The following is a 22,827-nucleotide window of genomic DNA, read 5'->3' as shown; positions in this document are numbered from 1 at the left end:
TGCAATAAACTTTTGCATGGACTCACTGGACAAACTAACCAATTTTCATGAACCCACTTGGAAGTGATATGGAAGCGCGCTAATATACTGATACGAGTATCTTCATTCGAGTACAATTTTACCATTTGTTAAAATATGAAGTAAATGTAAAGACTAACAAATATTGAAGAAAGGCTCAATATGGAGAGAAATAATACCCACGTATCTTTTTTGCATCTTCTTAAAAATTTGGCCTTGTCCAGTTAATATCCATTTCCATTGGGCGATCTCGTATATAGTTAAAGTTATATTAGCCTATTAGGTAGGTGGTTAGGTTAGGTTATAGCGGTGACCCCTAGTAGATCCACTTAGGCCTATTGGCCCATTGTGATGCCGTATATAAATAATAAAAACCTCAGGGTTTAAAACCACCTAGAACCTTTTGCGAAGCATAAAATGCTATTTAAAGCCCGGTCCTGTAACTGGTCCAGGTCCTTAAGGAAGAGGGCTCCTAGAGTACTAAATCGCCGACGTGCATGAGCTGGACAAAACACAAAAGATGAGATGCGCTCTCATCGTCCTCCCCACAGCTACGACAGATTTGGTTGAAAGGAAGACCTAGTCTTCTAGCATGGTTCCCTAGTTTACAGTGTCTTGTAGTCAACCCTACCAGAAGACCAATGTCCTTGCGGGACATCTCAATTAGAGTTTTCGATTTCCTTTTATCGGAAAGTGGCCAGATTGCATTCAGATGTCTACATATCGTTGAGTCTTCCCATCTTTTGTTAAAAGTATTAGTGCAGAAAGAACTCAATAACAATTTACATGATGTTAGCGATATGCCTAGATAGTCTAGGTGCTCCGAGTATGGTTCTGAAGCACCCTTTCTGGCTAACTCGTCTGCTTTACAATTTCCGAAAATATCCCTATGGCCGGGAACCCAGATTAGAGAAATATTGAGCTGCGTCGACATTTCGTTCAGAGATGTGTAGCAGTCAAGAACCGTCCTAGATGTAAATTGGACCGAACTCAAGGACTTTAATGCAGCTTGACTGTCTGATAGTATGTATATATTCCTGCCAAATATATCATCTACATTCAAACAAGTTATAGCTTCCTTGATGGCGACCACTTCCGCCTGAAAGACACTACAATGATCTGGAAGCCTAAAGAAGGAAGATTTGTTTAATTCCTCTGAGAAAACTCCACTACCTACACCACTACTTGTTTTGGATCCGTCAGTGAAGATGGTTACGCCCTCATCTAAGAGGGGACCACCTGACGTCCATTAGGTAAATTAGGTAAATGAGAAATTAGGTAAATAGCCTATTAGGTAAATGAGAAAAATTTTTGCAATGGAATATAATTAAATACAGCGTTTACAGAAAAGCATCGAGTAATAAAAGGAAAACTCTACTAAAAATGCTCAAAAACTAATAAGGTATTAATATACCTTATTATGGTAGTAAAAAATGTTACATCAAATTTGTGGTATGGCACAATATTGATCTAAAATTTTACAAACAACATTATGAATTGAACTATCATGATTTCTGAACCCATTTCCGTTCGGAAACAAAAGACATTATAAATACACAATTAAATTATCACTATTTGTAGATTATTTGACTAAAGATAGCATAAGGGAAATATAAATTACTATTATTAATGTAGGATGTATCATAATATATCAAATGTTTAATGTTATGTGTTCCAGATATAAGTTCTACAAGTATTTTTTTAATAAATTTAACAAGTACATTTAATTAACACATTATAATTAAACTATATTATACTAATCGAATGCTGATCGAATACGAATCAATTACTAATCGAATACTAATCGAATACTAATAGAATACTTATCAGATACTAATGGAATACTAATCGAGCACTAAAAGAAATATGATTTATTTGAAACCCGAAATTGGGATTCTCATATATACTTATAGTATGTCATGGTTGTTATACAAGGCAATTAAAAAATTTATTTAAATAATATATATAAAACAATTAATAAATAATTGTTTCATTTAAATTAAAACTAAAGATAATATTTGAAATTACTTTATTAAGAAAAATTAGATATGATTTTTTGTACCGCTATTAGTAATTCATTATCGAACTTTAATAATTTATTTCTTTAAAATCTATATATTTATATCTCTATTTATGTTAATAATTATATGAATTTTAAATTCGGAAATCTTCCTGGAAAAATCAATTTTAAATGGGTAAAATCATTTTCTAAAATCGCAGTTTCCAATACATTTTGAACACACCAAATATTAATTAGACTCAAAAAGGCAGCGAAAAACGCACTTAGGGTTGTCAGGTCCAGAAGGATATGTCCACATGAAATCTCATATATCCATTTTGCAAGATCAAATAGAAGTGTGGTATTATTTACGTATATTAACGGCTGCATAAATATAGGTTTAGCCTAAAATTCGAAGTTTTTTCACAAACAATCAAATGTGCAAATCAAAATCAGGTTTACCAAAACGACTCCATATAATAGACTCGCCCACAAAAGTAACATCAAACATGCAGTCACTACGCGAACCTGGCGTATAATTCTATTTGGCAACACACGATACGTCCGCTGACGCCATGTACTCACATGCCGCCCTCCACAGACTATTAAACAGTTTAATTCATTAAAACTTCGCATCTTGAAAAATAAAATTATTTCAATTCTTTTGTTATTCTTTTATTAAACTTACGCATCCAACTAAGCCTAAGATGACAACTATCCAATAACTTACTGGGAACCATTCCGGACTGCAGAATAATTTCATGCAATTGTCTTTGAGTACAAATATCCTTTTTATTGGCTCAAAATACCAAATGGAATAATCGTAGACCTCGCAACCGTCAATAACCATGCCAAAGAGTTTACGCATATATCGACATAGAGTTTTCTCGAAATAGTAAATTTGGAACATTTTTTGCAAACAATTTAATTTATTATTAAAAATATACACATCCCAAAAAAACTATTCTGTAAAATTAAGAATTTTAAAAATTATAAATAAAATTTTTAATTTTTTTTAAAAGAAATATTAAACATGGAATAACAGATCTGACAAAATACCGTAACGCATTACTCTTGACTTAAAAATGAATGGGACAAAAACTTGATAATATTATTTTTAACTCCGTGATGGATATGATTTAAATAGGCTAAACTAGTATTTCCTAATTTTCATTGTTTTGTTCCATCTTAGGTTTCTTGTGGCCTACCAATTAACGCCTTAGAAAAAACCTATCTTCTTGTTGTTTATTAGAATCAGTTAGGAATTAATGACATCAATCCTAATTAAGTTCAAACCTGTATCAATTGTGATATCTTTTGAAAAAGAATATCAAAAGTATCACGCTAATTTCAGTAAAATAAACATCAAAATAATTTTTACAATTTTTAATTGTTCTCCTATGGGACGATAACCCTATATTGAATAACACTAGTCTAAACTGTAAAAAACTGTAAGCAACCTGCCAAGCCAATCTATTTTGAGATGTCTACTTGGCTGTCTATATATCTGTCTAAATAGTAAATAAGAGTTCATTCTCATCAAAGTGAGTATTAAAACGGATTCATAAGCATCTATTGAAAATAATTTCCCCAAATGGTATTACGCTTTTTCAATATATCTGTACATTAGGTTTTAAATCACTGATGATCTAAAAATATTTGGTCGAACATATGAAGACATATTATTTTCACAATAAACACTAAATCATTCCAGATTTCTAATAGCCTTGATCTAAAAATATTTTTTCAGTCCTTAAAAACATATATCTATTTCGACAATCTCTGTAATTTTTGATTAACTATAGATAAATACGGTCTCCACTTTCGCTTTAGACTTTCATATGGTTTGATTAATGATTGAATATTGATCCGTCTGGGACATAGTCATCATCAACCTGTAAAACCCTTAATAAACAAATTCAAGAGTACATCAAAATTGTCAGTTCATAGTCGGATTTTATTCAAATTTTGACGCATGTTTTACGCTATTTTTAATCGCCGAAATTAAATTTTTTTTCAGCACCACTATATCAGATCAAAAACTTTTCAGCATATATAACCGTGTATATAACCGAAAACAAAGACTACATGTGTAAATGGTGTGGAGGCATGGGTGAAGGTAAAGCCGTCTTTTTGGTTTATAATATAAACAACGTTATTTATATACGATATAACGACAGATTTCGTTTCCAATTAAAAATTTTAAAACAAAAAACATAATTTTTAGCAAAAATTTTCATTTGATTTTTCAAGAATTTCAAATTGAAAATCGTTGCATACATTTCGGCGCGCAAATCAAAGCTTTCATATACAATAAATACATATATTATAAGTACAAAATCCCCTCCCCACTCAAGTATAAATGAAAGATCTAATCTTTTCTATTTATTTGTTAATTATTTTGTAGTATCATTTTTGAATCGATATGACTCTATTTGAAAAGTATATATATCCATCATCAGTAAAGATAAGGAATTTAAATAAAATAGTGAAAACTCTAACTTGCTATAATCCTATTCAGTTTAACTCAAACTTTAAAAACACTCATCATTATAGAACAGCTATAAAAACCAAGCCAGACCGATTTTCACGGGAATGAAGAGACTAGCTTCGCTACAATTTCAACTGCATATAGAATACATTAAGAATGTAACTATAAATAATACATCAAGTCCTAATAAAACGAATTTCTTGTCCAATACTGTTGAGGAAAGAGTTGTCAAGTAAGTCTTATATATTTTTATTTGAGAAAAAATTCAATATTTTATGACTTAATCAAAAACTCTCTTTCTCAATGCAAAACGTACGCCCCACAGCAACTCAATTTAAATTATAAGGGGACAATTTGTAATTTTACATAAATTGACACTGTTGACCGTTTAAGAACGTCACTATATATATTATATAATATATTATAATAGTGCCAAATTATCGAAGAGCTGAAACATACTATTCGTCTTTCATAGTTCAAAGAATAAAATTTGAACTGATCTACTTACTTTTCCAAACATTTCTTGATAATGTTAAGTATAAGGAACATTGAAATTTTTTAATTTTTTTATATATGGGTACAGTTATGTGAAAAACCATATTTATCATGTACTGTAAACTGTCGAGAGTAATCACAATGATAACAACCATTATAAAGTATTTAATTTTTCCTTATAATCTTATTTCTTAATAAAGTTCCTCATAACCCACAAATGTTGAATGTTACAATTTGACAAGTAATTTAGTAATATCGAAATTAATAGATCAACTAATAAATCTTAAAAGTATTTTTTTTTATATTTAAAAGCATAATCCGTGCAAATATTTATAAACTAATAACATTTTAAAATTAATGTTACATGGATTTTTATTTACTATTTGAAGTCTATACATAATATAGCTCACAGCATTAATAATAATCAGTACTGCAACAATTTAAGATTCTGTATCAAAATAAAATCATTACAAAAATAATTAATACATATATGTAAATATCTATTTATATATAAATATATATCATATTTTAATGTGCTCCTTCAAAATATACAAAATTTACAAGTAATCTTTAGTACACCCGCTTTGGCCCTCAAAACATTCAAATTACCTATAAATACATTTAACAACAATAAGTCCAGTCTTAAGTGACTGAGGAATTCGTTTTTAATTCTTTTTACATTAATATTTAACATATTTACTAGATAACAAAACAAAACATCATTAACCAGGTAAGAATTAAAATTAAATTGGCAACACATTTTACATAATTTGCAAAATTTTTTTAAAATCTAACTTCATTTCGACTAATCTTATCGTAGATCTCTTTAGTAAGTGCTTCATACTTTCCTTTAGGAGTCAAATAAAAAAGTGCATCATTTATAACGTTTGGATCAAAAGCCTCCTTTTGTAAGTCAACCTTTCGCAGCTTAAAAGTTCCCGTCAAATCGATTTTAGTAAGAAAACGCAAAAATTGAGGTTTAGCATATGAAGGCAATACTTTGGAAAGATTGTCAGCAAATTCATCTAATTTGACCTGCTTCTCTGGGTCATAAATTGCAGCCATTCCAGCGCGGCCCTCAGTATTCGGAATTGTAACTCCATAAACAATTGTGTCTTTGTAGCCAGCCACATTACTTACTTGTGCCTCAACTTCACTGGTTGATACATTTTCACCCTTCCAACGGAATGTATCTCCTGTGCGATCCTTAAAGAACAAATATCCTCTTTCATCGGAAACAAGTAAATCTCCAGACAAGAACGCCATATCACCTTTTTTAAATACATCACGCACAACTTTCTTTTCGGAAGCTTTAGCATCTACATAGCCTAAAAACGCGCGAGAAGGATTTCCTTTTTTAATTTTGCCAATGAATACACCAGGTTCGTTTGGCTCACAAAGTTGACATAAACCGTCTTTGCCACGTATTGGTTCGCCCGTATCGGGGTCAGCACGTATAATTGAAATGGGATAAATCCAAGGTAATATACGAGACACAAATCCAATAGCACCAACTGTGCTGTCATTATTCATGATATTTGCATTTCCTTCCGTAGCACCATAAAATTCACCTACTTTTGCTATGTTGAAGCGCTTAATGAATTGTGGCCAAATTTGTGGACGCAAGCCATTACCGAAGACACAATGCACTTTGTGCTTACGATCGTTTTCAGACGCTGGTGTTGCAAGTATATAACGAGCCATTTCACCAATATATTGGCTGACCTAAATTTTAACAAGAAATATGTATATTAATGGAATGTATATACCAAAATAAAGGCGAGAAAGGGATAGGTAGTTACTCACAGTGCACTTAAATTTCGCACAATCCGCGAAATAACCGGAAGCAGAAAACTTCTTACGTATCGCAACAGTGGAGCCAAACAATAAACCTTGACCCATACTCAATATACCACCAGCTGTGTGATACAATGGCAATGGAGTGTAGAATACATCTTCATGTTGAAAATCTAAAGTGTAATGAATGCCAGCAGCGATGAATAAATATCTGTGAGAGAGTAAAGAGAAATAAAATAAATATATATTGACAATTTTATCCAATTTAATTATTTATTTAAAAGTTATAGATTTCAATATATATATTTAGTAATAATTAGTTAGCGAGCTCATTGGTCATTTAAATATAAATAAAAAAATTATAATTTCTTATTTATATTTAAAAACAATTTATATTTTATTAAAACATTTTACGATATTTCGACTATCTTCGATAATCATCTTCAGGGACTATATATTTAGGTTAGGTTAGGTCTTATAAATTAAGTATATAGCAACAGCTTTTTGTACAGAAAATTTTGGCCAGTAAAACTATTTTTAACTATTCTTATTAGTTAATAGATTGTGTATATATCCTGATCGTACAAGATTCAAAAATCAGTCTAAATACTCGGAAAGTATTGACAAATCCACATTTCTACAGATCCACATTTGAATAGCTTTTTTTTGACTAAATTATCAAGTCCATTTCCTAAATACGGTCAAGCGGAACACCTACAACCACAGCAAACTCTCCGATTTTTATTCGGCAATTCGAAGCTCTTTTTCAATATTTTCATTGATTTTGTTATTGTAGTCCGCAAGTTCCATGTGGCTTAGGGAAGTAGACGCGGCCATTGACCATTCCCGCCATTGGCTTCAGTTTTTATGCGCTCAGATTGGTCTTAGTAAAAAAAGCTTGTAGGACCATGTTTGAAATCAAATCAAATCGAAACTTTAAACTTTTAGTCACTGGCTGCGGTTTTTACCTGCTCAGATCAATCTTAATAAAAGAAGCTTGTAGGACCATGTTTGAAATCAAACCACCTACTTTTTTATTATTTCTTATAATCCCACAGAATCCACATAATCTTATCGATATTGGTCTTATTTTGCAAAGGTATATTGTCTTTTTAAATAAAAAAAACTTCAAATTCAGCGAATTACTAGCTTCTCCCCATTTTCATTTTCACTTGTCAGGCAACGAAAAAAATTATTAAAAATAATTTGACAATTTTATTTTTGCAGTTAATAATTTTAAGGTTATGATATCAATGATATCAAGTACTATTGTTTTTAGTAATTAATTTGCGGAAAGCAAGCGTACTTACTTTCATTTTTAAAATAAAAGCCAAAACAGTTGTTAAAAGGAAGAAGATTGTTTTACAAAGCAACGGGCAAAAATCATTCTAAATAAAGGGAAAAAAATGTCGCTTTAACGTTTAGCATAAAAATTTGGTGCGAATTCCAAACCCATTATCAGAACTAGCTATGACAGTCTATACAGACTTCTGTGTTTAATTACAACTGTTAATTGCGCTAAATATACAATTCAAAAAAAAATTTAATCAATTATAATTTGAATATTGAAATGAATTTTTACCTGGAATGAGTTATTACAGCTGCCTTCGGTAAGCCCGTTGTACCAGATGTGTATATATAAACTAATTTGTCATGGTGATTTGGACGATCGATAGCTCTAAAAGCTTGCTTTGGAGCATCCTTCAGTAATACTGTCAAGCTTTTTGCTTCAGCAGATACAGCTTTATTGGGATCATCGTTTAACTGGTAGAGTACAACATTAGCGGGTATTTCTTTTTTAATAGCATTAATTGCATCCACGAAATCGTCTCCATAAATTAAACCACCACAATTAGCCACAGTTATACTATGCAGTAGCGAAGGACCACGTAAGTTTGTATTGATAAGTGGTGTTATTACACCAAGCTTTGATAAGCCAATCCAAATTCCGACAAATTCAGCACGATTTTCGAGCAGTAGACCGACGACATCTCCTTTTTTATAACCTTGGGTACGGAATGCATTAGCGATTTGATTGGAGTACTCATGTAATTGCTTAAATGTCCAATTTTGAGTGTCACTCACGATAATCGTTTTGTGAGGATTTTTTGCTACATTTAACTCAAATATGTCCGCTATTGTTAAATTTTTCCTTTCGCATTTTTTGATTAGTAAAAGCAGTTTTCCGTATGCCCACAGTGCACTAAAAATAAATATGTTTAAACAGATAAGTGATATCAGATAAGTGAATATGATAAAGAAAGTACTGCAAGTAAGCAGATCTAATGGGTAATTTATGAGTTTCTTTAAAAGCAATTACTTTTCATATACTCTATGTACCATGCAAAAATCTACATAGAGGCAAAGGGTTTCCATTATGACATTTTTTATATTTAGAAAGTAAACGTCAAACAATTAGAAGCAGTTATCTCGCCATAAATATTTCAGGTACTAGAAACCACATGAAGCAAACACTAATCGCATTTTATTATGCTTATTTAAAAAATAAGCAAGCTATCGTCTACTGATTTAAATCTAACAAAATCGAAGAAATAATATAAAAGTTTGTTACTTTGATCTTTACTAAACGTTTCTACTTTAAATTAATTTGAGTACATTTCGATAAGATTGCAACTAAACTAATTCAATTGAATTCAATGCTCATAAGAAAAAAATAATAAAATTCTTTAAACAATTCATTTAAAGGGCGCACAACAATTGTTGAATGATAAGCATCATTGAAAAGAAACCTTATAACCTTAAAAAAATATAAGAGAATTCTTGGAAAGGGCATACCTACGTTCGACAAAAAGTTCTACCAGCTTAGACTCTACAAATAACAGTTCAGCACCTCTCCCCGCTTTTTCATAATTGCAACCAACATCAAATATAAATTGTTTATTTATAAAGAAATAGAGAGGCCGGTCTTCTTTTACGATTGTATTGCTTATTCCAAAGCCCATAAATCTACGCTCAAACGCCTTCAATCATGTCAATTTGAAGCGGTCAATAGGATCGTAATACCCAATATTTCAATAAGTCTATGGATTTATATAGAGATCTTTACTATATATACAATATACTATATATATTCAAATGCTCGATAGAATCGTGATAGCCCCATATTCCAATAAGTCTATGGATTTACATAGAGATCCTAGTATTATATTAGAACTTAACTATATATATACATCGCCTACTTATTTCCGGACACTACCCTCTACACAACTTTGCTGAAGACAACGTCCACCACTACGGACAGTTAAACACACATACGCACAATAATAAACTAAACGCTTACCGCTAGGTTATTAATGGCCTCAGACACCAAGCTAGCACACGACATCGAGTGAAAGTGCTCCGATTATTGACAAGACAAGAGAAAAATCACACTACTTTCAAGAAGGTTAAAGCTGCAAAATATTATTAGAATTTTCTAGGAACCATTTACATCATATATATATTCTTTCTAATGTCAACCTTAGATCAATATTATCAATTGTTTACTCCCTCTTAGTACTGAAACTAAATGTTAGATATAGATGATTTTTAATACCATATGCTTTGCATATTTTCTTTTAATTTCTTTTTACCCAATTTATTTTTCTTTATAAGATTTTATAAAATTTTATGAAATATTTAAATTATTTTTGAAACTATATTTAATGGAGAAACATATCACTTTAAAACCAAATTCCATTCAACATCATTCCAACTACCGCATGTTATGTGGATATTCATATTTTGTACAAACTCAGACAAAACGACTCACCCGTCACAATGCCGATGAGTTTTACCATCACGATATAAAGTTCATTGACCTTTTATTACCTGAACTGCAAAAGACGTGATTTGCTTGAGCTCAGCTTTGCTTCTCTATAACTAAGCATTAACCGTATCCAGCAAGTAATTTTACTTGCGCAAAATCTGTTACCTTACCAAGTATTCATGCTTGTGATTGAATTTTGCTTTAATACTCGTATAAAAATATAAAATAATGTTTAGTAGCAATATTTATACAAATCGCGAAATCATTCAAGAGTATTAGCCACAACTTAACCGCAATTGCAAACCAATCCTCTCAGTCCTCTTCCTATTATCAGTAATGTTACTAATCATGATTGAAAGTGTCATAATCAAACGATTTATTGAAATCTAAATAAATCTGCGGTTTTTATGGAGCCATAAGCTTCCATCATGAATAAAATAAAACTTATGTCTTTAACTAATAATGAAACCTTTTTAGTTAAGTGATCCAATTACTCGTATTAGCAAAAAAAATATTAAACGGTATTCAAGTAATAAATTAAGACAAAAATATTTTTAAATGAGACGTGATTTTTAATATATGTGAGCTTGAAGAGTTGAGTTTATAATACTTCAGAAAAAATACAGTATAGGTCTTACCGCAACTTCAGAAAGCCGCAACTTAACCTAACCTAACCCTACCATTCCTAGTTATTTATATATATTTCTAGAGCAATTAGTCCAAAAAAATATAGATAAATACCTCTGCTCTTCCTTAAACGTGATAAAATGTGACCATATCTATTTTTAAGAGGTTAAGAACGCTTCAAAAAACGAATGGAAAAGAAGAAAGTTTTAAGCAAATAACGGAATCTCAATCTATACGGATGTAGTTTTGTAATTTTCATTGACAGCCAGACGGCAATCAAAGCCCTTGAATCCTTCATCACAAAATCAAAGAGAATGAAAGAATGTAGAGAGGGAATAGATGAACTAAACCCGTTAGGTAACACCACGCTTATCTAGATCCCTGGATATGGAAACATTGAAGAAATCGAGGAAGCTAACGGTTTAGTGCGCCTTGGTGCTTCACTAGATGCGTATCTGGATGCGACCACTAAGAAAACTACTTATCTCTACTTTCTACAGCTTGGCAATAACAAATGGAAGACACTTAAGTCATATGCAACTTCCCGGTTAACATGGCCCACCTACCATAAAACTAGATCTTGGGAACTCAATAGAGGGGACCATATGAACACTGCAAAGCTTACTGCAGTACTTTTTGGTCACTGCAGATATTGTGGAAACCTACAAGAAAAAGAAACCATTAAATACTTTCTCTATGAATGCCTGGATTTGGCGTTCAGAAGAAACAGATTTTTAGAGAGGTGTTTATTTGACAGCTAATCAAGCTGTTCATTGGTAAAAACGAAAGACCTATTAAATTATCTTAATTCGATGGGATGAATTTAGTCTGATTGAAAACAGAAAATCGTTTAGCAAACTAGAACTAATAACACACAATAGATCAAACGAGAAATCTTATGTACAGCTTTAGAAGCTCTAGTCCAGTACAGCTCTAGAATTCTGAAAAAGTATAAAATAATAAGAAATATTAAACTAAATGCCTGATTTGTTTTTTTACATTAATGTCATATTACTATTTGCATTTCTTGAAAAAATCATTTCTTTAATGTATATAGATGGATCAAATATCACTACATAAGCAATACAATCTTTTTTCATTGGATTGAGAGTTTTCTATAGAATTTATTGTATAAGACTACGTTGACGTTGTAGAAATTAAAAAAAAAATACAATCCAATAGCTTTAAATTACTAAGAATGAAAGGGAATCGTAGTACATGTCATACGATTGTATGATTCACACTTACATTCTACTCAAAAAGTACTCGGATTTTGTAAATAAAACACACAAATTTAAATTTTATTCCAAATTTATTTTATCTCCTTCAAAATATGATCCTTCTGAAGCGATACACATATGCCAACGCTTAACCCAATCTTCCATACACCTTTCGTAAGCTCCTGAAGAAATGGATTTTAGTTCCTTCAGCGAATTCTCTTTAACCGATTCAATCGACTCAAAACGCTTACCACGAAGGAGCAATTTGAGTTTCGGGAACATGAAAAAGTCGCACGAATCCAGATCTGGATAAAATGGTGCCTGAGCGATGACAGTGGTACCGTATTTGGTTAAAAAATCGCGTACAACAAGATTTTTCCATAATAAAAATCGCTAAATGCACTTGAGGTAGTTTCACATTAACACCTGCTGTAAACAAACTAATTGACAGATGGCGCTCAAATTTGTACTATATATCATAAAAGGATGTACCAACATAACCAATTGTTTGAAAAAGGTCTATTACTTAAGGAGTAGTTAACAAACAACAAAATTCGGATACTTTTTGAGCAGAACAGATTATCACTGTCATTAATTCTATTACCAATCTATCCCCAGAAACATCATACAAACATATTTTGGGAGTTCAAGTGAAACTTTTAGCCGGATTACGATAAAAACAACGAAACACAAAACATTTTACATAAAACAATTATAAAAATTACAATTAATTTTTAATCGCAACTCTTTTAATCGCAAATCGTAGTTGAGTAAAAACTATCAGCGGCATTTAAGAAAATATGTCTCTCCATAGATTTAACATTTAATAAAACATATTTAATATTTAATAAATTAATTACTACTTATGTAAATAAATTAACATAAGTAGAATCAGTTTCTTTTTCCTCGATAAAAACTCAATCGTTAACTCTAATGTGACATGCGAATAAATGTAATTGTTTTGTTTTTTATTATTAATTATTGGTAATTGGATGTATCTCAATTAGAGACAAATGAAGTGGAATTATTGACATTTTTTTAAATCTATACGCTGTTTTTGCTGTAGCCAATAACAGACCTAGAAAAAAGCAAGTACATATAAGAATAACGCAACACTGCAAAGGGGAGTGGGATGAGAAGAGTGATGTGGTGTGAGACAGTAGTAAGAATTGGATATTGTTGGTATGGGATAAGATGGGATATTAAATCTAACCTGGGTACAAGGGAAGAAATTTTACCACCTCATTGGTGCGAGACCTTTAAGCAATAGTACTCAAATTTTTGTGTGCATTTGGACATGAAATAATCGGTTGGTCGATAAAATGATCAGATGGTCGATGTCAGGTGGAGTAGAGCTGCAGTTGAAACACACATTCGAGATAGATAAATTTATAAGAGAGAAGTCACTGTTTATCACGTAACTATATCCTGATCTCAATTAGGTAAAGAATGTTTTTGCTGCACGAGAGAGGCGTCTCCTATTTATAGACATATTAGACGGAGATCCGTTGAGAACTAATATGCCTGAAGTTATCAACAGAGGTCCGTTGATGATGTCTATTAATTATGAATGCATCATTATTTTACTAAATGGTAAACAAAAATAAACTTAATCTAGCATTTTAACTGAAAACTCCCCCAAAATAAATTTCCGTTTATGGCACTGCTCGTTATGGATAGCGGAAAGTCACTGCCGATAGTCGACCTCACTGATATGTCAAGATTTAAAATTGATTTTTAAACTAAATATTTTTAAATAGATTTTTCAAAATTACTTATAATATAATTGCGATTTACTCCTGTGAATCACCCACAAATGGTTTTCTGTACATAAATATGCTCTGTAGGTCAGTGGAGTTGATACATCATATTTGGAATTATTCAGATACATTATTGATCACGTAGACTTATGCGCCACGCATAATTAAACGAATTTAATTTTTCATTTCAAACAACTTCGAAATTTTTCGAATTGTAAATTTTAACAATAATGGAAAAATATTTGTAAAATTGTTTTGACTTAAGGTTGGACTAAAATTTTAGTCTTAAGGTTCGAAAACAGAAAAAGTGGCTTTGTTGACGCGAATTTGATATATTCTTCCGTAACGCGCCTCATTGGTATTCAATGGACTCGACTAGGAAGACACGGTTAAAATTTAAATGTCTCTTAATTGTTGTGTTTTTTTGTTTTTGCTCTGTTCGAATGACGAAACAAAACAGAAGAAACGCTAAAATATTTATAAGGGAAACACTTACAATAACCTTGAACTTGGTGATCTGCTGGTACGGATATATAAAAATTTTAATACGTTTTATAAATGAAAAACAACAGCATTAACAAATATACGTTTGTTCGCGAACACGTTTTCACATACAATAAAACATATTAACTCTATATTATATATATAGATATGGATATTGTTTGCACTTTTATTTTGTATGGGAAAGATTGCTGAAACTTAGTAACCTACTAAACGAATATGAGTTTTTTGCACTTGAGTACTGAGTAACAAGTTCTGCTCACGGCAATCTATCTGTCAGCAGCCCATTTTGTGCTCGTATGTACATACATATATTAAGATGAATCGCATCTCTCAACAAAATGAAATGAAAAGGTTTTATTGAGGCAACTAATAGGCATTACAGATTATACCTTTAGAAATAACAAAGTATATTCAATAACAGATTTTGCTGTATTTTTTTGTTAAGCTATTAGTGAATATATTCGAATGTAAGATTATCTTCCACAATTTTATCAAAGCTTTATAAAAAATAAAAAAGTTTAAATAAAAACTATTAATTCAAAAATGAGATTTTATTTGTTTGTTTATATTTGTTCATATTTATTTTGGATGTTAAAACAATTGACTAAAGAACCAATAGAGTTGAAATTAAAATAAAACAAAATAAAATAAAAATAAAATAAAAAATAATAAAATAGAATAGAATAAAATAAAAGGAAATAGAATAGAATAGAATAAAATAGAATAATATCTCGACAAGCAAAACGCATTCAAAATAAAACACCCGAACAACGTAAAATTCATTCAGAATATAACAGAACTCGGCATATAGAAGATGAACCACCGAAGCAACGTTCAATTCCTTTAGGATGTTTAAAAACTCAATAAGCAAACCATATTAAAAATGAAATAAATAAATATTTGTTATGTCAGAACAATGCAACGGAGGAGTTAAAATTGAATTAGAATAACACATAATAAAATATAATAATAATTCCGCAAGCAAACCACATTAAAAACAAAACATGAGAACAACGTAGAATTCGTTTTAAATATGAAAGAACTCGGCACATTAAAAGTGAAATACCGGAACAAAGTGAAATGCATTCAGGTCCGTGTTATGAAGGGCGTCACGGGCACGTCAAAATCAAAATTGTTGTTGAGAGTAGAACTGAGAGTGAAAGAAAAAACAAATGTCGGTTTAAAATCGGTCATGAGAGCCGAGGCTATCTGTGCCTCGTCAATCAGTGAAAGCCGTGTTGTACGTAACATATTTATGTATATTTTTCATTTAAAATTTAAGCACAATCAAAAAGAACAAAAGTTATAGTAGAAATACGAAATTGAAAAACTGATGTGACACTCTGCATAACATGCATTTTCGTCATAGCCCAGAAGAGCCAATTTTGACGTACACGTGATATAATTATTTCTTAATAAATATAACAATGGGGACTTATTAACTTACTGAAAATAATAGCAAAAGGGATATATTTGCTTTGGTTTATAGAAAACTGTTGTGTCGAAAGATGTAAAAATTTAATTTTCTATATTTAATCACCTAATCCCGGTTTATATCTAAAGGATATAGTATGGTTCTTAAATTACGATCTTACTATAAAATGATAAAATATCATGACTACAATTATATATATATTGTAAGTTATGTAAATCATGCAATAAATAATGCCTCTACAAACAGAATAGTATTGAAATTTAACAATTAAAAATAAAAATATAATTAATAAATTCAATTATTCTACAGCTGGTTTATGATTTCGTTCTATTATAAACACATTAAGTGAATTTGTTAAAAAAACTCTTACAACAAATTAACAAAACTCCAGAAAAATGTACGAACATAAAAGTCAAGTAGGGCTTTGGGTCAGTTTTTTAAGGTACGCTGACTCTGAACTTCAAATTTGGCAGGGCACGAATTCGATTCCTGATACTTGCAGTCTCAAAAAAATATTTACGAATAATTAAATACAAAGTATTTCGAAGACTAGTGATGAAGGGTATTTGGCAATACTCGAAACAGCTGTATAGGAAGCTAAAAATGCAATTAATTAAAATAATATGAAAAAGAATTTTTTTTGCTATAGTTCACTTCTTTTCGAAAAAAACCCCTTCATTGTAAATTACTTAAAAATACATGTCAGCTATCAGCTGACATAGACTGTTAGGTCTATTGAGGACGTAGATCTTTTATACAATTTTCTCAAATCGTCTGTATATCATCGTACCGCTATAAAATTTGCACACTTTTGATATTAAATTATTTTATTACTTTCTGTTTTCAGGCATTCAGAGATACATGTCATGCCTTCTTCAACACTATCAGTAGCCTAAAACGATATCGCTATGAATTTTTTTATCTTCTAAAGAAACACTAGAAATATTCACACTAAAAAAAATAAGTTTAGCAATTTTAATTACATTATTTCACCAGATGATGTGTTGTGGGCTTAAGAACACGTTTGCAGCAAAATGTGAAGTTTAGAAAATGCAATAAATAACTAACTTACTGTCTTATTCATTGGGTTAAAAAAAATATTTATTGGGTTGTTTTGACTTGATCCTGTTTGACTTCAATTTAAATTTCGCCCATCTTTAATCCATTATTACTGCCAAACAATCCCTTCAGTTTCTCAATCCATAAATACCTATGTATATGGCTTTGTAATTCATTTCATGTTATCTGCTTTATAGATCCCTCTGGACTACAACAACAGTAACCATTTTCTGTATATAGTAATTTTATGCGACAAATATATTATTAATAATCACTTATTACTCCCATATATAGTAGTTCTCTTAAGTTTGGTGTAATTAGAATTAAAAAGGCTGAATGAAAAAATATTATTACGTCTATACATTTCTATCGCACTGGATAGTCACCAAACCGCGCCATCCTTAACAGTGATACTTATTACATTTTTTATCTAACCTTAACTTAGTCTCTTCATGATGTGATAAATTGTATCTAACTCAACTCTAGGTTCAACTCTCAATTGCTACACTTTTATACAATTCAACAGTAACCAAAAAATGCTTCAAGGATCTTCCTTTCACTTAGCTAATCTTCCAATACTTATTCTCCCTTTTGCTTTCACTTTCTCTATCATGTGATGTGACTGGAAGTCTCGTCTGCTTCTAAGCAGAGTCGACAATCTATCTTTTCGGACAGACTCATTTTATTAATCTGATAACGCAATCCATTGTGACCCGTTAAATATCCCACCAGCAGCCTCAACTCTGTTCTGCTGAAGAAGGATACCTTACCATTCTATGTCTATAGTTTTATAGTGGAATTTTAATCAAAGAATATTTAATTCTCAATATAAATTAAACGGTAAACCAAAATCTTTTAAAATTAAATAAATTTATTTAAAAAATATTTTAAATTTGTATCGAATTTATGGTGTCCACGTGAAAACAAATCAATTAAAAATGAGTTTCTCTAAAAGAGATCGTCATTATTATTAATTTCTAGCTATTATTACAGCGTGGATGGAAACACGGGGCTGCGAATGGAATACAACTGCATATTTATTCATTATTTGAACTATGAATGAAGCGAGCAAATATACGCATTAATGAGCATGTATCCAAGTACGACAATACTTGGAATGATTTTGCTTATAGATATTCAGCAGTCGTTTTACATTATTTATCCGACATGCAATATTTGAACATATGCGAAGGTTAAAATCCACTTCATTGTCTGCGTATTTAAATAATATTAAATAGAAAAGCATATTACATTTTAAGTTCAGATGTTCTAATGGGACATTGTGAAAAACTTACAATACTGAAAATAATAAAAACTATTGACGTTTTGTCACACTCACTGATTTTCTTACGCGGGACTGATTTCGATAGGTCCCAGTTGAGATCGCCCTTTGATTGTAGGCCGCAATTATTTTAGGCAGAAGAGTACTTAAATTTTGGACTTTGATTTAGAATAGTTTTCAGTGATTGAAATATTTCTATTATTTATAACAAAAATTCAAACTGAAAAGTTTGAACTTTGAACATTTCTTAATCTGGTATGTTAAGTAATTAATTTAAGCTTCCATATACGGGGCCCTTGTGACGAGTAACTCATCGCAAGCACTTAATCAAGTACTTAACGAATTAATAATGAACGCAAGGAAAAGCAGTTTGACTTCACTTGATCTTTTCACTTTCTCTTGTGTACATAAAAGCACAATACTCTGCAGTAAATAAAAGCTATAATTAAGTATGTATTATCTATATTTATGTAATATTTAAAACAACTTTGCACTTTTGTAAAAGTGTAAAATGGAATGAAATGTGCTTTTTTCGTACAAAATTTCTAAAAATTCTCTGAAGCTCATTTGCTTCTGAAAGGTGCAACGACCACCAATTCCGTAAAGCCTGCACCTGTTTGTTCCATATTTTGTCACAGTTTCCATTATATTCTCATAATCAGCACTTAGTCACACTATTTGGTTTGCTTATCAAACAAAACGTTGGATTAACAGACTTCAATTATTATTGCAAACTACAGTACTTGAGTAAATCAAAATAAGCGAGTATGAATACTTGTAAATTATATCAAAATAAGATTTAAAACAGTCGTTTTTTTTTTTTAGTAAGCGTAAATTACAAAACAATTGAACAATGGCACTCACGTCAAATCCCGTTTTATCGTCACACCAGCTATGTAGAACCAGCGACTGTGGCGACTTATCACCACAGCCAATACGGCAAGAACCGCCGACCAAACGAAGTAGCAACAGCAAACCATCGCGCCTTTAAGCACCGATCACACTGGATTGGAAGTTTCAAAAGACTAACACGAAATCATATTAGTCAACGTAGTGAACGTACACAATTAACTTTTTATGAGTTATTTATTTATGTTTTTTTAAATGCAATCAGCGCTCTCTTGCCCACTTTGTTGTGATCCCATACATCTGTTTATATGTGAATTGTCCACAAATCAGGGTTGCCATCTTGAAAAATTGAATAACGTATTGAATAGTTACACAATGTAACCAATATTTTTGAATTTACCTATTAACACTTAAGCCGTGTGCGAGTTCAAGTAAATTGAGGTAGAGCGAATTGAAGTTTCCTAGGGAAATTATTTATATAGAAAAATTATTTATTTATTTATTGCACCCATTTATTATTTTTGGTTAGAAGTTTACAAATTTATTTATATATTTATTAAACATCTTTTAAAATTTTCACAATGATAACACCTAATTTATCTAATTTTTATCTAATTTACCCTTTTTGAAATTCTGGTAAATAGTAACATTCGCTGTCATACTGGCAAAAAATGTATGCTTTGCTATATTCGCTAAGCGAAACTTTGGCATCACTGTTGCAATCTGTCAAGTGTTATGTTTTGGCAAATAGCAAATCTTGCATATGTGTACATAATACAACCAAATTACTTTTTGTATAAAAATAAATAAATGAAAATTAAAATGAATACAAAATTAAAAGAAATGGTACAAATGTTGGAAATTTCAACATAAAACACTGAAACTTTTTCTTTTGTCCCAATTTTCATATTTTTGTTTACACATGTTTTTTGACATATGATTGCAATATTCGTTGGAATTTCCAATGAAGGTTTACAATAGTTCCGTTATTACGTTGGTAACACTTTATTCTTTACGACTGGCCTAGATGAAGAAAATACTTCAGTTGTTTTCTGTAAATTTCGGTCCGTATAGACCAGCAACTTGTTCTTTTTTGCCACACTTGCAAGCCACCGATAACAGAACCAAAAACATGACGAATTGAATATTGGTAATATATATTTTATAAATATATATTAATGTTTATTAATTATTTCTTGACCGTTTCATCAGTGCCCTTGTGCATAGCTCAGCCAAAGAAAATGAAGAAAAGAAACTGAGAGGAAATTTTGAATAGTTGTGTCCAAAGAATTTCAGTTATTTATTATTTTTAGTTCAATTTTTTCAAATTTATTTGTTTATATGTTAAATATCTTATCTTATCTTCACAATGGTAATACTTAATTTACCCTACTCGAAATTCTGGTAAATACCAACATTCACTGCCATACCGACATAATTTACTATTTCCCTCAATTTACTCGAACTCGCACAAGGCCGTTGTGGTTTATGTTTTAATTTCAAGTCAACTAGAATTGCAACCCAGGATTCGTATGTAAATGCAACCCTGCGAACATTTCCAATCAGCTGTTGGGAGCTGAAGATAAATCGATGTTTAAGATATTGTGATATCTCATATAGAAAATGTTTTAAAAAACGATAAGGTATAGTAAAGAGGGAAAGTCATTCCTGCAATGGCGATGTTAACTCGCCTAACCAGCAGTGGTACGTCTGTGGCTACGCCGGGTTCACCAAAAGCCTTGCAACGTTTTCAAAACTGCATTGCTTTTCTATGGCCATCCCTACAATCACAACAAAGGAAGTGCAAATCCAATCAGCTAGATGCAATAGATTGTTTTACCAACGACCTAGTGCATAGTAAAACAAAAAAATGGGAGGAAATGCGAGAAAATGTTATGAAGAATAAAAAATGTGACACAAGCGCAAGTACAACCAGTTTCAGTCAGACTATTGGTCTAATGTCAAAAGGTGTCATTAGTGATTTTGAGACACTACGCTCACCTCAACTTGGCTTGGATATACGAATACTGTCTCAGGCCCAATTAGACAATTTATTAACATCAACGTTGGAAATTAAGAATAAAATAGATTTTCTTTACCTCATACGTCAGTGCATACGTTGGAAACAACTACCTTCAGCTGAAGTGTTGCTTAATTGCCTAAGATACCTCAGTACACTTTGTCGATTGCAACAAATAGAAGCATTTGAAGAAATTTGCAGTGAAACGGGTCATCCGCTCGTGAAAGTTTATGCCGGTTTTGCGGCATTCAAAGCGATGGCCATGTGGCGAAGCGGCAGTTCCGATACTGCAATAGCTACTTTGCATCTTGGTTACAGAGACACTGTAGATTTCGAAGAGGGCAGACGTATGATACGAAATGTTTTTCGAAACATAGCTGAAGAAACATTAACCAAGAAAAGTGAAGCAGTTTTGGTTAAACTGATGGACGTTGCACGCTCAATTTACGACGAACATAGAGATATTTTTATAGTTGCTTGTGTATGGAAACAATGTTTTGCAAGTAATTGGTTTTGTGACCAAAAGTCTGCGGCGGATCTCTTCGAGCACTATAAAGAGTTGCAGCAACTAGTGGGTAGAAGGTAAGACTGAAATAAGTTGACATAATATATTTACTAATATATTTATCTTTATTTAAGATCCGCTTCTTTGTGCTCATCTTTTTTAAATCGTCACAATATTGATGCAGTGCATCGATTAATTGAGGCTTTTTTACAATACAAACAAGACGCTGCCTGCGCTGAGTGCCTCAGTTTGTTATTCAATTATCAATGTAAGAGCAAATAATGCAGTAGTTAATTTTATATTGCAATAAAAATTATATGTATCTTTTTTTAGATCAACGTAAAGATTTACGAGCTTGTGCTGAAATCGTCAAATCATGTAGTGAATTGGAAATGCCATTGAGCGAATTGCAAAATGAACAGTTTCTTACGCTGTTTCTCAGCCAAACCGAATCGCCATGTGAAAATGTCAGCAAATCGATACCATCCAACCTGCAAAAGCCGTACAAACAGTTCCAGTATAAATTTTAAGCAATACTTGCGGTACATTTTTGTACCTTACATTTTTTTAGTAGAATCGTAGTTGCACACTTGTTACTTTTTAGACTTTCTTTACAATATTAAGACCGAAAAAATTCTATTACAATTTTGAGAGCAATCACTGGTTTTAATGTAAATTGCATGCACTAAAGTTTCGTTTAGGTTGTAAGCGTTAAAGCAATACTTTTGCAATATTTTCACTATGTAGTCAATAAAGATTAATTGTTGCAAATTAATAATAACTTTCTTTATATGAATAGTTTAAATTAAAATATTTATATATAATTATATTATTTTTGTCTAATGACAAAATGGATCTCTAAGATGATTCTAGTTTGACGATACATTGAAGTGAAACAATTTCAAGCGTATGGTCTAGCATTAACATTCATTTCGCACGAAAATTTGAACCAAAAATCTAAATAAAAATTTATTTCACAAAATTTGCTTATATGGAA

The 22,827-nt window shown here is 31.2% G+C and overlaps 3 protein-coding genes across 3 annotated transcripts; 1 reads left to right on the top strand and 2 right to left on the bottom strand.

Annotated features, from left to right (window-relative positions):
* Positions 1-2,055: 2,055 nt before the first annotated feature.
* On the bottom strand, positions 2,056-2,977 carry LOC119685297. Its single transcript, XM_038099540.1, has 3 exons — positions 2,706-2,977; positions 2,480-2,653; positions 2,056-2,422 (listed from the first exon to the last, which is right to left on the bottom strand). Exons 1-3 carry the CDS (start codon positions 2,925-2,927, stop codon positions 2,162-2,164), a joined length of 657 nt encoding a protein of 218 aa, XP_037955468.1. The 5' UTR covers positions 2,928-2,977; the 3' UTR covers positions 2,056-2,161.
* A 2,668-nt stretch (positions 2,978-5,645) lies between these two features.
* On the bottom strand, positions 5,646-19,573 carry LOC119685296 (long-chain fatty acid transport protein 4-like). The gene is made up of 4 exons (XM_038099539.1): positions 19,321-19,573; positions 8,383-9,003; positions 6,810-7,011; positions 5,646-6,728 (listed from the first exon to the last, which is right to left on the bottom strand). The coding sequence occupies exons 1-4, from the start codon at positions 19,434-19,436 to the stop codon at positions 5,787-5,789; spliced, it is 1,881 nt and encodes a 626-aa protein (XP_037955467.1). The 5' UTR covers positions 19,437-19,573; the 3' UTR covers positions 5,646-5,786.
* A 1,302-nt stretch (positions 19,574-20,875) lies between these two features.
* Positions 20,876-22,619, top strand: LOC119685295. The gene is made up of 3 exons (XM_038099537.1): positions 20,876-21,907; positions 21,965-22,098; positions 22,164-22,619. The coding sequence occupies exons 1-3, from the start codon at positions 20,979-20,981 to the stop codon at positions 22,358-22,360; spliced, it is 1,260 nt and encodes a 419-aa protein (XP_037955465.1). The 5' UTR covers positions 20,876-20,978; the 3' UTR covers positions 22,361-22,619.
* The last annotated feature ends 208 nt before the right edge of the window (positions 22,620-22,827 follow it).

Source organism: Teleopsis dalmanni, chromosome 2 (genome assembly GCF_002237135.1).
Source record: "Teleopsis dalmanni isolate 2A chromosome 2, ASM223713v2, whole genome shotgun sequence".
Classification (NCBI taxonomy): Eukaryota; Metazoa; Arthropoda; class Insecta; order Diptera; family Diopsidae; genus Teleopsis; species Teleopsis dalmanni.
Note: the sequence above shows the minus strand (reverse complement) of the source record. Positions and strands in the feature narration are given on the sequence as shown.